This window comes from Chiloscyllium plagiosum, chromosome 13 (assembly GCF_004010195.1).
Source record: "Chiloscyllium plagiosum isolate BGI_BamShark_2017 chromosome 13, ASM401019v2, whole genome shotgun sequence".
NCBI classification, from domain to species: domain Eukaryota; kingdom Metazoa; phylum Chordata; class Chondrichthyes; order Orectolobiformes; family Hemiscylliidae; genus Chiloscyllium; species Chiloscyllium plagiosum.
The window spans coordinates 77800665-77817163 of NC_057722.1; the positions used below are offsets into that span (position 1 = coordinate 77800665).

General features: G+C 42.1%; 1 protein-coding gene across 3 annotated transcripts in view; it reads right to left on the reverse strand.

The window, feature by feature from the left end:
* Positions 1 to 16499, reverse strand: part of LOC122556217 (plastin-1-like) — a 155364-nt gene that overhangs the window by 60719 nt on the left and 78146 nt on the right. For all 3 annotated transcript variants that reach the window (XM_043702777.1, XM_043702778.1, XM_043702779.1), the window contains exon 4: positions 11628 to 11757. In XM_043702777.1, the coding sequence (XP_043558712.1) occupies positions 11628 to 11757 (130 nt within the window). The remainder of the gene's footprint in view (positions 1 to 11627; positions 11758 to 16499) is intronic.

The following is a 16499-nucleotide window of genomic DNA, read 5'->3' on the forward strand; positions in this document are numbered from 1 at the left end:
GGCTGAGGGGTGACCTTATAGAGGTTTACAAAATTATGAGGGGCATGGATAGGATAAATAGACAAAGTCTTTTCCTTGGCATCAGGGAGTCCAGAACTAGAGGGCATAGGTTTAGGGTGAGAGGGGAAGAGATATAAAAGAGACCTAAAGGGCAACTTTTTCATGCAGAGGGTGGTACATGTATGGAATGAGCTGCCAGAGGAGGTGGTGGAGGCTGGTACAATTGCAACATTTAAGAGACATTTGGATGTGTATATGAATAGAAAGGGTTTGGAGGGATATGGGCCGGGTGCTGACAGGTGGGACTAGATTGGGTTGGGATACCTGGTCGGCAGGGACGGGTTGGACCGAAGGGTCCATTTCTATGCTGTACATCTCTCTGACTCTAAGTTAAATTTGCAAGTAGTGATCCAGAGATCTCAGGTCTAGTGTTTTAAAATGCACCAGTCTCTACAAGTAGTAAAAGATTGAGGGAGCTTAGAACTTCAGTTTTCAGGTGTATTAAAAAAAATTAGCAAATACTTTGGTCAGTCCACAAATATTAATTTTACATGTCCAACCAGCAGTCTTAACCAGCGTATTATTATTCAGAGGCTGTTCAACATTACTATGAGGTAATGAGTAACAAAATCATCGGCAGTTAGATGTTACTTTGAGGTATGAAATACTATGAAGTCTTCATCTGCAGTTGGCTGACAAGCAGTGTGACCAAAGATGTTCAAAGAAAGCTCACAGGGGAAGGAGGATAGGCTGCCGTTACATGGTACTGAGAGACAGGAGTCCAGGTTGAGGGGAGCAGGCGAGAGAAATAGTGTCAGAGACAATCTTGGGGTGCAGTGGGGCACTGGCCTATTCAGGTCATGAGCATGGTTTGCTCCTTCTGGTCCCATCAAACATATTAACAATATGGTGAGAGCCTTGTGATATTGCCACCAGACTGGAAATCTACAGACCCAGCTAATGTTCTGGGGCCTGAGTTCAAAACTGACTGTGGCAGATGGTGGAATCTGAATACAATAATATCTGGAAATAAAACTTTAATGACATTGAAACCATCGTTTGTCATCATAAAAGCACATCTGGATCACTAATGACAAAGAATTGCCATCTTTATCCAGTTCTGGCCTATACGTGACTCCAGACTGACAGCAATATGGTCCACTCTTAATTGCCCTCTGAAATGACCTAGCAAGCCACTCATGTCCTTTCAATCACACAAAATAAACTAGGTGTTGCTATGTAGTTTTAAGGCACTGAAAAAACGCAATGATAACTTCAGCCATGTTGACCCTGCAAAGGTCTGGGCATTCTCAACATTGACACCAAACTCCCTGAATTTTTTTTTAATTCTCTCATTAGACGTGGGCAAAGCTGGCTGTTTGAACATTTGTTGCCTGTCCCCAGTTGCCCTTGAGAAGGGGACGGTGAGCTGCCTTCTTGAACTGCTGCAGTCCAAGTCCTATGGGTAGACCCACAATGCCCTTAGGAAGGGAATTCCAAGACTTGGATCCAACAACACTAAAGGAATAGCAATATACTTCCAAGTCAGGATGGTGAGTGGCTTGGAGGGGAACTTGCAGGTGATGGTGTTCCCATGTATCTATGAGCCTTCTAGATGGGAGTGGTCATGGGTTTGGAAGATGCAATCTAAGGAGCTTCAGTGAATTTCTGCAGTGTATCTTGTCCATATGCACACACTGCTGCCACGGTGGTGGAGGAACTGGATGCTTGTGGATGTGGTGCCAATTAAGCCGGCTGCTTTGCCCAGACTATCAATCTTTTTAAGGGTTATTGGAGTAGTGTTCATCTAGGCAAGTATCTGTCGCCTTCAACCCTTTCTGGACATCCTATGGAGAGAATCAAATTAGCTGGAGACAGGCTTCTTGATGCTTTAGTCATCTGGAGGAGGCCGAGATGTTCTTTGTTCCCAAGGGTTCTGCCACTCACTGTATAATTCCCACCTTGTACTTGGCTTTTCAAAATGCATCACCTCACATTCGTCCAGATTAAACTCCATCTGCCAGTTTTCTGTTCATGCCTCCAACTGATCTGTATCCTGCTGTATCCTCTGACAATCCTCCTCACTATCCACAACTTCACCAATCTTTGTATCTTACTCTGCAAACTTACTAATTAGACCAGCTACATTTTCCTCCAAATCATTTACGTGGATCACAAACAGCAGGGGCAGCACTGATCCCTATGGAACACCATGAATCATAGCCCTCCATTCCAAAAAGAAGTCCCAGCCTATCCAGCCTCTCCTTATAACTCAAACCCTCCATTTGTCGTATTATCCTGGTAAATCTACTCTAAACCTTCTCCAGCCCTCCATAGCCATCCTTCCACCACTACCCTCTGTCTCATATGACTAAGCTAGCTCTGTATCCATCTTGCTAGCTAACCCCTGATACCATGTGACTTTACCCACCCTTATACCCAGGTCCTGTCATGACATGGCTTGCTTTCATCACAACCTCTCACTCATGCTCGAAACATTGATTCTCCTGTTCCTCGGATGCTGCCTGACCGGCTGTGCTTTTCCAGAACCATATCCTTTGACTCTTGCTTTCATCACAGCCAACCCATTTTCACTTACTCAGAGCCAGAGTTATACAGCACAGAAACAGATCTAATCAGTTCAACCGGAGGTCTTGCATCTTGGTAAAACAGAGGGCAGAAAGCCTATAATTAAAAGTCGGGCATGGAGTAGTATTCTCGAACAGAGACCTAGGAGTTCAGGTACCTTTGAGTATAGGAGTTGGGACGTTATGTTGAGGTTGTACAAGATATTGGTGAGGCCTCTTCTGGTGTATATGCCCAGTTCTGGTCTCCCTGTTATAGGAAGGATATGATCAATCTGGAGAAGGTTTTGAGTAGATTTACCAGGATAATACGACAAATGGAGGGTTTGAGTTATAAGGAGAGGCTGGGACTTCTTTCACTGGAGTACACAAGCTGAAAGGTGACCTTAGAGGTTTATAACATCATGAGGGGCATAGATAAGATGATTGACAGGTGTCTTTGTCCGAGGGTGGGGGACTTCAAGACTCGGGGGCATGTTTTTAAAGCAAGAGGAAAGAGATTTTTAAAAAGACACGAGGAGCATTTTCTTTTTAAAAAGGTGGTTCATGTATGCAATGAACTTCCAAAGAAAGTGGTGGATGTGGATACAATTATAATGTTTAAAAGATATTTAGATAACTACATAAGAAATAGTTGGAGGAATATGCGCCAAGCACAGGCAGATGGGACCAGTTCAGTTTGGGATTATTTTCAGCATGTACTGGTTGAACCAAAGGATTTGTTTCTGTGCTATGACTAAAATCTGATCCAAAATATTCATTTAATATCTCTCCCATCTCCTGAGGTTCAACACAAAGTCAACCTCTTTGATCTTTATGGGGCCTTCCTGTCTCTCTAGTTGATCTCTTGCTCTTCATTTCCTTGTCGAACCTCTTTGGATTATCCTTAACCTTATTTCCTAAAGCGCTCTCATATCCTCTTTGCCTTTCTGATCTCCCCCTTAAGAATGTCCCTACACACTTTATACTGTTCAAGAGATTCGTTTGAGCCTAGTTATCCATATCAAATATGATTCTTTTTCATTCTTGACTAGAACCTCATTATCTTTATTCATCCATTGTTCTCTAATCCTACCAACCTGACCTTTCCCTCTCACAGCAACATAATGACTCTGAACTCTCGTTATCACACTTTTAAAAGCCTACCATTTATGAGATGTCCCTTTACCTATAGTCTACTCCAATCAACTTTTGAAAGTTCTTGGCTCATGCCATTAAAATTTGCCCTTCTCAGTTTAAAAACTTTAATTTTTTATTGAAGACTAATCCTTTCCCCTAACTATTCTAAAACAGAGTATTATAATTATTGGACTGAAAGCATTCCCTTACTATCAATACAGTCCACCTGTCCTGCCTTATTTCCCAAGACAAGGTCAACTTTTGCTCTGAAGGAACACTTACACATTGATAAAGAAACTTTTCTCAAACACATTTCACTAATTTTCATCATCCAAATCTTTAACACTATGGTAGTCCCAGTCAATGTTTGGAAAATCAAAATCACCTACAATTACCTTACATTCTTGCATATGTCTGAGATCTCTACATATTTGCTCCTCAATTTCCCTCTGACTATTGGGAGCGTCTATACTACAATCCCATCAAGGTGATCATTTTGCTTCTATTTCTAATTTCAAGCCATATGTTTTCAGTGGACAACTCTTCAGAAAGATCTTGAGTTACAGCAGTAATGTTTTCTTTCATCAAAACTGCCAGCCCCCCACCAACCTCCTCTTTTGCCTCTTTCCATCCTTCTACCTATTCATTGTTGACTAAGTGAAGGAAGATGAAAAGTTCGATAGATGATAATGAAGACAATCTGCCTAACATTTTTCTTCTCTCTTTCTCTCTCTGGGCTCCATCTCCAACTATCTGCTCACCCCATCCATTATCAGCATTTACAGAGGAACCTCTATTATCCAAAGGACACAGGCGGGTCTATTTCATTCGGTTAATCGAATGCTAGATAACATAGTTAGCCACGTGGCGGAGCCTTGCAATTTTGTTTGGATCATCCGAAATTCAGTTAATTGAAAGTTGGATAATGGAGGTTCCTCGATTATCCAAACAAGACAGGTGGGGAGTATTTACAAAATGATGCAAAGGGATGAGGAATAGAATTTTCTGACTTCAATTGAAATGCACTACGGGGACCTTGAGGTCTTGTTCAGATAATCCGAAATTTGGATAATTGATGTGCAGATAACTGAGGTTGTTCTGCATACCACATATTTCAAAATGCTGTCAGATCTGAAGAGTCGTCATCGTTCTGTCTGTCTCTCTCTCTCTCCACAGTTGCTGCCAGACCTGCTGATGTTCTCCAGCAATTTCTGGTTTTGTTCCAGACTTCAACCAATTCAATTCACTCCACTCCACTTGATATCAATAAAAGTTGGAAGCACAGGATACTGCAAAAGGCTATGCGCCCTGACAACATTCTGGCAACAGTACTGAAGACTTGTGCTCCAGTAGTTGCCGCTCCCTAGCTAAGCTCCTCCAGTACAGGTACACCACTGACATCTACCTGACAACATGGAAAATCACCCAGGTATGTCCTGTCTGCAAAAAGCTGGACACGGCCAATTCCGGTTCCATCAGTCTACCCTCTATCATCAATAAAGCAATGGAAGGTGTCATCAACAGTGCCAACAAGCAGCACCTGCTCAGCAATGCTCAGTCTGGATTCCACAAGGGCCATTCAATTCCTGATTTCATTACAGCCTTGGGTTCAAACATGCCCAAACAGCCCAATTCCAGCGGTCAGACAACTGCTTTCAATGTTAAGGCTGCATTTGACCAGATGTGGCATCAAGGAGCACTGGCAAAACTGGAATCAAGGTAGAAAACTGAAAACTCTCTGCTGATTGGAGTCATACCTGGCACGTAGGAAGATGGTTGTTATTGTTAGAGATCAACCATCTAGGTTTGGGCTGAGATGTGGCAAACATTTGTGCCACAAAATTGCCAGGCAATGACTTTCTCCAACAAGAAAGAATCAAACAATCAGGCCTTGGCATTCAATGGTGTTATCACCACTACCAACAGCCTGGCATTGCCAGTGGCCAAAAACTGAACTGCACTAGCCATGTAAATATGGCAGCCACAAGACCAAGTCAGAGGCTAGGAATCCTGTAATTCACCTTCTGACCTCAAGGCCTGCCCACCATCAACAAGGCACAAATCAGGAGTGTGACAGAATACTCCCCATTCGCCTCGATGGATGCAGCTCCAACACCACAAGAAGCTTGACACCATCCAGGACACAGCTGCACATCCACAAGCATCCACTCCCTCCACCATCAATACTCAGTAGCAGCAGTGTGTACCATCCACAAGGTGCATTGCAGGAATTCACCAAGGCTCCTCAGAGTATCTTTGAAATTCATAACCATTAACATCTAGAATGACAAGGGCAGCAGATACATAGAAACACCACCCCAGCAAAGTTTTCCTCCACTCACCATCCTGACTTGGAAATAGATCGCTGTTCTTTCAGTGTCATTGGGTCAAAATACTGGAATTCCCTCCTGAACGACATTGTAGAGCTACTGACAGCACATGGACTCTGGTAGTTCAAGAGAACTGCTCAGTACCATCTTCTCAACTGGTAACTATTGATGGGTAATTAATGCTAGCCCGTCAGTGACACCCCCATCGGACGGACGAACGAACCTTTGGTTCGTTTTTACAAAATCTTCAGGATCATTGGCAACAGCACAACCCGGCACGGATACAAATTACACGACCAATGAAATGGCAAGATTCTGTGACCAGTTACATTCACAGCTAAATCAAATGTGGTACTTTCGGACAAGTCAACTTCTGTGCCAGTCTAACCACAAGTATCCCTCGTTCCTAATAAAGGGCTTATGCCCGAAACGTCGATTCGTCTGCTCCGCGGATGCTGTCTGACCAGCTGTGCTTTTCCAGCACCACACCCTCAACTCTGATCTCCAGCATCTGCAGTCCTCACATTCTCCTAACCATGAGAAACCCACCATAAAAGTAATCCACATTGCATCCATTATTACAGTTAGTGCAGAGCAAACATTCCCTGGCAACCAACATGGTAACTTTGAAGCGAAGTTTCCATGGCTTTGACTCCTGCTTAGAGCTGCAATTGCAGTTTCCAATGGAAAATGTCGACAGGCTAATAGGACTGTTCAGGATATGAAGAATGAATAATTAAACAATAACAAAATGAGTTTTGGCTTTGTTTTGCTAATGCAGCTCATACATTTGTACAAGTATTTCATATCCATTTTTTTGTTGGTTTCTCTTCAGTGTCCCTTATATAGGGGACTACATCATCATCATTATTCTTTGCTTTCAGAGACGAGGTGATTTTCCAAAGCATGCTTGCTGAAGGCTTTTTCCAGTCTCCAACATTAAACTTTACGACTATCGCACTATCCTGCACAGTTCCATTATATATCACAGAGGGTCAGGCAGGGTTCAGGAGTAGCACCATCTCAGACTTCAAGGTGGGCTTTCTTCCACCTCAAGAGATACAACTCCAGAAGGTGGACAGTTGGAGGCGCTGTCCTTCAGCTCAGACATTAACCCTTGCATGGTTCTGTTTCTGAGAAAATAAAGTGACATGCCCCCCAATATCCAAAGCAATATCTATCCTACAGCCACCATCTAAAGCATATCATCTGCCCATTGTCTTTGTGGAACCTCAGGTTTGCAAATTGATTTCCTTATTTCCTACATTACAACAGGGACTACACTTCAACAGAAGTTCATTGGTCATAAACGCATTGAAACTTCCAAAGGGCCCGAAAACCACTGTCAATGCAATTCCTCTTTTCCTATTTCAACAACATAGGGCAGGAATTTACCAAGTAGCAGAATTGTCCTTCTCTGCCACTCAAGAGTGGGTGGAGAAAGAATGCCCCCTGATGCTAGCTGCTCCTCAATCTTGTAATTCTTCGAGGAATTTTATTCCTCTAAAGTTACCTGGTGAAGTGGGTCCATGAGGGAGGCATCTTATACTCCACCCTGCCCTCCTGACAGGATAACCTGACGCTGACTTTCTCCTATCAGTCTCAAAACCGAGGCCATGCAGGACACTACTCATAACTGGTCATTAAAACGGCCATTAGAAAGACTCCGTTCAGGAGAGCATGAGCAGGCCATGCAGGGTGAAATGGTAAAGGTTGGTGAGTGGACGTCCCTGACCCCAAGCCCACAGTGATCCATAAAATGCTGCCCTCCCTGTTAGTTTTTCTTGGAGGTTGGAATCTGTTGGGTCTGTTTGGAAAAGCCTACCTCTGATTCCTTTTCTTCAATAATTTTCTATCCCTAAACAGATATGGAAATGATTACCTGTAACCAAATTTAATTTGATTTTCAGAGATCATAAGGAACTTCCCAGCGGCTGCACAGAAAGCAAAATTATTCATGCAAAGCTTGTCAGAGAGTAAACCAAGAGCTTCCCTGGTGCCCGACATATCCTCCACAACCCTGATTCACTACAGCCATTAATTAGATTCAGACTGGAGCCTCTACATCAACAAGAGATAGAGTTCCAGGCAACAGTACCAGTAGTTTCTCCAAACAGCAATAGTTTGGTTCCCAATAGTGCACACAGACTTCTTATTTTAATATACATTAGATATTGACAGGCAGCTGCTGTGCCTGTTCCTGGAATAGACCAAGGGATTCAATTTAATCAGTAATAACTTTTTCTAATGCTGTTCCCGTAATTATCTTCAGAAGACTGACAGTTCCAACATAGCTGTCTGATATTGTATTTGTGTTGGTGGGTGGGGTGGTGGTGGGGGTGGTGTTGGTGGTGGGTGTAGTGGGGGTGGTTGGTGGGTGGGTGGGTGGTGGTGGTGTTGGTGGGTGGTGAAGCTGTGCCACAGACAAAGCTAACTTACTCCGTTGCTCTTCAATGGATCTGCTTTTAATTAAACAGAGGGGCAAGAAATAGTTTGTTGCCTGAAATTACTGTTTCAATAAAATACTTTTTCAAAGACTGGGTATTTGTGGCAACTCCTTAAAAGTTGAAGCACAGAAGTTAATAAATTTATGCAGAATATTGATGACTGCCAGTTGACTCTGATGATGATTCAGTGACAGGAGGTATTTGTGTGGTCTACATTCAGAGTCAAATCATTAATGATAGCAAGCAGCATCAGCATTATACGTGCTGACTCATCAAGGTCTCCAATTCATCTTTGATTCTTATAATGAGTATTTATCCATCTAAAATGAATCAACGTATTGAGAAAACAAAATAAAAACCAAAATACCTGGGGTACTGGAAATCAGAAACAAAAACAGAAATTGCTGGAAATGCTCAGCAGTTCTGCTTTCTTTCCAGAGATGCTGCCAGAATTAATGCTCCAGGTCCAGTGACCCTATCCCAGGACTGGCGTATTCAGAAGGCATTTTGTGCATCAGGGAAAGATCTGCAAACAGTGATATGCGCACCAACTGCTATTCATGGGTAGTTGTGGAGGATAGGAAGAGGAGTATTGCGTTTTTTCATTTAGTCTAAATATTAGCTTTAAAATTGGTATTTGTAAGACAAGCTAAATTCCTCAGAAGCTCCATTTCATGGCACTTAATAAACAATAACTTGCATTTATCTAGCACCTTTCACACAGTGCAAATGTTCCAAGGTGCAACATTGTGTCATTATTAAACAAAATTCGGGCATGTCAGGAAACGTTGGGGCATATGTGAAAAATGTGGTCTGAAAGGTGAGTTTTAATGAGTGTCACTAAAGGTGGAGAGATGTGGGAATGGACTTCAAAGCTAAGGTCACCAATAGTGGGGATACTTAGACGGAGGTTACACACCTTGGAGGGCAGCAAAGCTTGAAAGGGTTACAAGGACCAGCAGGGGTGAGGCCATAGAGACTCCTGAAACATGAGAATTAAAACAAAACACATTGTTTAACTGAGAGCCACTGTCGATCAATGGGTGAACTGTACTTGGAATTGTGAACAGTCTCACGTTTAATCATGGGAAGCATATGGGAGGCGAGTTTAAAAAAAAAAGTAGCTACCTCTACACTGGATTATTTCAAAAGAAACAAATGAGGAATTCAGCAACAGTTGAGGTAAGGCAGATGGAGTCAGGTGGGTGAGGAAACGTGTGGTCGGTGTGGCTATGAATTCAGAAACTCATTGCTATCAGACTTTTAAATGGCAGTCAGGCTCTGGGGAGTCAGGAGATGAGTTACAAACTGCAGTCTTCCTAGCTTCTGATCTGCTCTTGTAGCCACTGTGTTTATATGGTAAGTCCACTTCAGTCCACCTCAGTTTCTGGTCAATCATAACTCCCAGGATATTGATCGTGGGAGATTCAGTGTTGGCAAAGCCACTGAATGTCATGGGATAATTATTAGATTGTTTCTTATTGAAGATGGTCATAGTTTGGTTTGCATGTGTTACGAATGTTATTTGCCACTTGCAAGCCTGGATATGGTCCAGATCTTGTTGCATTTGAACATCACTGCTTCAGTGTCTGAGGAGTTGTGAATGGTGTTGAACACTCCACAATCAGCGAATATCCCCTCTTCTGACCTTAAGGTCGTTGACGAAGCAGCTGAAGATGGTTGGGCAGAGGACACTACCCTGAGGAACTCCTGCAGAGATGCCCTGGAGCTGAGAAGACTGATCTCCAACAACCACAATCATTTTCCTGTGTATTAACAGTGGAGAGTTGCTCCCCACCTCCCAATTCCATTTAATCCCAGTTTTGCTAGGGCTCTTTAATGCCACACACAGTCAAATGCAGCTTTCAATGTCAAGGGTGGTCACTGGTAATTCTGCTCAAATAAAATTCTCAAGAAACTATAGTAAACTGGTCGAACAGGACTTCCCTTCATATATCCATGTTGACACTGGCCAAACTGAATTATTTTCTGAACATACAGTAATCAAACTTGATAATAGATTATCGTATTTCCCCTACTACTGATGTCAGACAAACAGGTCTCGCTTGCATAAAGGGGAAGGAAAGAAAGAGTAAGCAACAGAGACATCATGAGTGAGAGTGAGAGTGAGAGTGAGAGTGAGAGTGAGAGTGAGAGTGAGAGTGAAAAAAAAAAGACAGAAAGAGGGGACAAGGAGAAGAAAAAAGGAAATAGAAAAGATGAAATAATTTGTTAATCTGCTTTGACTTCAAATGATCAAGTGCAGAGTCACAACTGGACTAACAATAAAGAGCGTATTAATCAAATCATGAAGCTGCATAAAACAGTTTCTAAATATTCTTCATATCAATTGTGCTTTCCATGTTGGACAGTTGCATGTCACCAAATAAATAAAGCCAAGGTTTACATAAATGAAGTATCTGTCAAAATCTGCTTCTGTTCTGAAAGGTCACAACAATGTTGGCTTTGAATTCTGAAGGAACATTGGGACAATGTTGCAGCAAATAAAATGTTGTTGCCCAAAGCCAGTGGCAAGAAATTAAGAAAGCACAAATGGCTCATTGGTTATTTATGAAGTTCAAACTGACTTCGACAGAGACTTGGATCTTTGCAATGCAGCACACAATGTGCCCATTAAAGGAACAGATAATATTAATGTGGAAAAATGAAAAAAAATGTATTTCCTTTGTTAGGTGTCACAAAGGCGACCATAACCATGCTTCAGAGGTAATATCAAGCTATAAAAAATAGCCAATGAATTATAATGCCCCTTCACAAATTAAATGGGAATATTTTGAATGGTTGATTGAGCATGTGAAACAACTCTATTCATAACGTACGTATCTCTACTCATGACCTCATGATTCAATGAGTGCCATTGCAATGTAGTCAGTTTCCGCCGATATTCTGGCCAGGATTGGCAAAATCCACATCCTTATTACTGTTCTGTTAAAGAATATTCTCCTGGATTGCAGGTTGAATCATGCTCAGTCCAATCAACTGGACCTGGGCTTGAACTCTGATTTCAAGAAAGAATATCCAAAAAACTAAATGTGCTAGATGGAACTCGCTATTCATCCCACTCCCAAGAACTGCTGAGACAACTGGTCAAGTAGTAAACACACTGTAGAAAGTTACAGATGTACCTTCATAAGAATGCTGCGTTCCTTCACTGGAGCGGTCAGACATTCCACCAATTGCACAAATTCCCTCTTTCTTGTTGATGACTTTCCTGAATGTTTTGCTGATCTCTTTGTCTTTCAGCTCTTGGAAAACCTGAAAAGTTACAAAACAAAAAAAAGTCAGTGAAATGTTCTGGTTGGCACAACTGCTGTGTATTATGTAAATTTGTGTGGTCTTCTTTCAACGTTGCAGACCATATTCACCTCTCTATATCAGGAGACTAAATGCTGACTGGGTGGTTGCTTTACAGAACATCTCTATTGAGTCTGCGGGCATGACCCCAAGATTCCAGTAGCCTGTCATTTACATTCTTCACCCTTGTCCTCATTCTAAACTCTCCCTGTCCTTGTTCTAATGCTGAGTTCCAATTACATTCAGCATATGCCTAAGGTACAGCATCTCAGATGTCTATTATAGCCTTCAATACTGATTACCAAATTTAACAATTTCAGACTGCAATCTCTGTACATTTTGTTTCTTTCAGTTTTAAACTAATTTTCTCTTATTTAGCTTTAGATGGCAGTCACCATTAGACTTCTTCTAAGCACTTTTGTTTCCTTACTGTCACACTATTGCTCCCAGTGACCCCACAACACCAACCTTTTGTTACTCAAGCTCTTCTGACCTCCACCCTATCTCAGATTTTCTGTTCTGGTTTAATTATCACTAGCTAAATCAATGGCATTCCTAACTTTTCCAGTTCTGAAATTTTTATTGACCTGAAACATTATTTTTACTTTTCTCTCAACAGATGCTGTAAGTACAGTATTTCCAAATTTTCTTATTTATTATCACCACCAGTGAAGGTAGGATCAGGTGATGTTCTTACCCAGTTAGTTTGTCACACAGTGTAAACAATATTCCTCAAAAACCATTAGACCAATTTAACTGAAGTGTAGTATACAGCATGGAAAGGACTTCTGCGAATCTGTGAATCAAGACCCAGGAATTACTTTGAAATCATTAAGTGAACTGCCTTTTTCTTCTAGAATATTGTACATTATTTTTTAGAATGTTATCTACTGTATGAGCTGTGAAGGAATTCATCATGGTGTCATAATGTGAGCAGAGTTTTCAGAGCAGATTGGATATAGATGCACCCGAAGCCTCCTTACTGAGATGGAAGTTCTTGATTTAAAAAAGAAATTCTTTTTAGCTCTGCAGTTATAGACTATCGACCAGGAAGGGGATAAACTCAAGGACAGTGGCAACAATTAGTGAGCATGGTGGCAGAGGCATATGTTCGAAACAATCTCTTCACTAGTTTCCTGTTTGTCACATTATTTCCGGTGCCAAGATGTTATCATGCCCTGGTGTCATAAGTTTACGGTTCCCATCAATCCTAGTGCAAAACATGGGCATGCCTAAATATATATACACCATAATCATATTCACCAAAAAACATAGCTGCAATTCCAAATTGCATTTTCCAGTTCGGTTCTTCAAAGCATGCTGCAGGTAAATGACCATGTTCTACACAGGTAAATAGAGTCAGATGTACAGCATGGAAACAGACCCTTTGGTCCAATTCGTCCATGCCGACCAAATATCCGAAATTAATCCAGTCCCACTTTCAAGCATTTGGTCACACCTCAGCGTCCCATGCTCCAAAAAAAAAAAATAGCCCCACTCTATTCAGTCTCTCCCAAAAGCTCAAACCTTCCCACTCCTGGCAACGTGCTTGTAAATCTCTTCTGAATCCTTTCAAGTTTAATCCTTTTAAATTTATTTCAGCTTGCACAACTTCAAAATCAATTTCAGATTTGTTTCCTTCATTTTTTCTTTGCAACAGTTTGCAATCCAACAGAAGGTGTTAACCTAACCGGTGATATTTTCCCTCAACTTTTGTTGTGCTCTGACTAAACCAAACCCCCCCGTCCTACAAATCCAGCTACCGACCAGAGGCAGTAGAAATGGCCACAACTAAAAAGAAAGGCCTATAGCACTGCAGATATTTTCCCTCAACTTTTGTTGTGCTCTGACTAAACCAAACCCCCCGTCCTACAAATCCAGCTACCGACCAGAGGCAGTAGAAATGGCCACAACTAAAAAGAAAGGCCTATAGCACTGCAAAGAGCAGTCAGCAAGCTACAGGTACAGGGAGGGGCAACACAAGAATAGGGGAGGACCGTGCATTGACAATATTTGGGAGCATAGCTCCGAGGAGCATGTAATATTCAAAATCAGGGGATCAGCGAGCTGGACAACTGGTTTACAATGCAGAGTAATGTTGACAGAGTGATCACCAACTGAGTTTACCACGGAGGACACTTCTCAATTTCTCCCCTCACTTGAGGCATGGTGACCCTCAGGTTAAACCACTACCAGTTGTCTCTAAAGACAGGCCCTATAGTCCAGTAGGACTATGGCAACTTTAATATTTTTAATATTTCAAGTAAACACCAAATTATTCACTAACCAGAATTCAGAATTCTCCCCAGAAGAAAGGTAGAAGACAGAGGGTCGTGGTGGAGGGTTGTTTTTCAGACTGGAGGCCTGTGACCAGAGGAGTGCCACAAGGATCGGTGCTGAGTCCATTACCCTCGTCATATATAAAGTACTTGGATGCGAGCATAAGAGGTACAGTTAGTAAGTTTTCAGATGACAGCACAATTGGAGGTGTAGTGGACAGCAAAAAAAGGTTACTTCAGATTACAACAGGATCTCGATCAGATGGGCCAATGGGCTGAGGAATAGCAGATGGAGTTTAATTTAGATAAATGTGTGGTGCTGCATTTTGGGAAAACAAATCTTAGCAGGACTGATACACTTAATGGTAAGGTCCTAGGGAGTGTGGCTGAACAGAGACCTTGGAGTGCAGGTTCATTGCTCCTTGAAAGTGGAGTCACAGGTAGATAGGATAGTGAAGAAGGCATTTGGTATGCTTTCCTTTATTGGTCAGAATATTGAGTACAGGAGATGGGAGGTCATGTTACGGCTGTACAGGACATGGGTTAGGCCACTTTTGGAATATTGCTTGCAATTCTGATCTCCCTCTTATTGGAAAGAAGTTGTGAAAGTTGAAAGGGTTCAGAAAAGATTTACAAGGATGTTGCCAGGGTTGGAGGATTTGCGCGATAGGGAGAGTTTGAATAGGCGAGGGCTGTTTTCCTTGGAGCATTGATGGCTGAGGGGTGACCTTATAAAGGTTTACAAAATTATGAAGGGCATGGATAGGAAAATAGACAAAGTCTCTTCCGTGGGGTGGGGGAGTCCAGAACTAGATGGGATAAGTTTAGGGTGAAAGGGGAAAGATATATATTAAAAAAAAAGAGACACCTAAGGGGCAACCTTTTCACACAGAAGGTGGTAGGTGTGTGGAATGAGCTGTCAGAGGAAGTGGTGGAGGTTGGTACAATTGCAACATTTAAAAGACATTTGGATGGGTACATAAATAGGAAGGGTTTGGAGGGATATGGGCCGGGTGCTGGCAGGTGGGACTAGATTGGATTGGGATATCTAGTCGGCATGGACGAGATGGACCAAAGGTCTGTTTCCGTGCTGTACATCTCTATGACTCTAAGTCACAAAAACCAAGATTTTGATCATGACCTGTATTTGGCCTTAAAAGGTGCAGACCCTTGTGATTTTAAACATGAAGACACTCAAAAGGAACAAGAGCTGAAGGTTCCCACCAATAGCTGGAATTGCAGCATCATCAATTATCCAAAAGCTTCTCAGACTTTAAGGACTGGTCACTAGTGGTTCAAAGGAGGAAAAGAAACATCAGCTGGACAGGGCCGTCAAGCCAAAAAAGCTGATTTTTAAAATTTGGAAATGGATAATATGATGAACGTCAGGAGGAATTGTGAAATCACACCGAGCTTAGAAGATTCAAAAGCTAAGTAAAACAAATCTGAGAGACATTGCAATAACAGGATAGACAGAAAAATGTTGCAGGAAGTAGATTTATAAGCATGACTTTGCAAATATTAAAAAATAAATCTTTCAGTACATCCATCTCACTCCAACTATGATTTTACATTATTAACACTGAAACCAATTCTCCTCCAATTGGTCTTCAAAAGGCAATGTGGATATTACATAAAGCAACATGCACTCCATAGATATAATGCCCTTCCCTGCTTTGTCAGAACAGAGCATATAGAACATAGAACATAGAACATAGAAGAATACAGCGCAGTACAGGCCCTTCGGCCCTCGATGTTGCGCCGATCCAAGCCCACCTAACCTACACTAGCCCACTATCCTCCATATACCTATCCAATGCCCGCTTAAATGCCCATAATGAGGAAGAGTCCACCACTGCTACTGGCAGGACATTCCATGAACTCACGACTCGCTGAGTAAAGAACATACCCGTACCATCTGTCCTATACCTACCCCCCCCTTAAACTTCTGGTTTAAAGGGCATTTATTTCATGAGGCCTGACTGGTAAGGCAGACAAGCTCAGAACATGGATTGGCTCTGGAGACTGGGATATTATAGCCATAACAGAAACATGGCTGAGAGAAGGGCAGGACTGGCAGCTCAGTGTTCCCAGATACAGAGGGTGCAGGCGTGACAGAAAGACATGTAAGTGAGGAGGGGGAGTTGCCCTTTTGATAAGGGAGAACATAACAACAGTGCTCAGAGAGGATATTCCTAAAGAGTCATTTAATGAGGCTATATGGTTAGGAGTTAGAAAGAAGAAGGGGGCGGTCACTTTGTTGGGACTGTATTACAGACTCGCAAATAGCCAGCGGGTATGAGAAGAGCAGCTGTGTAGAGAGATTGTAGACAGCTGTAGGAATAAGAGAGTAGTATTGATTGGAGATTTTAATTTCCCCTGGATTGACTGGGCCACTCAGAGAATAAAAGGCCCGTATGGGTT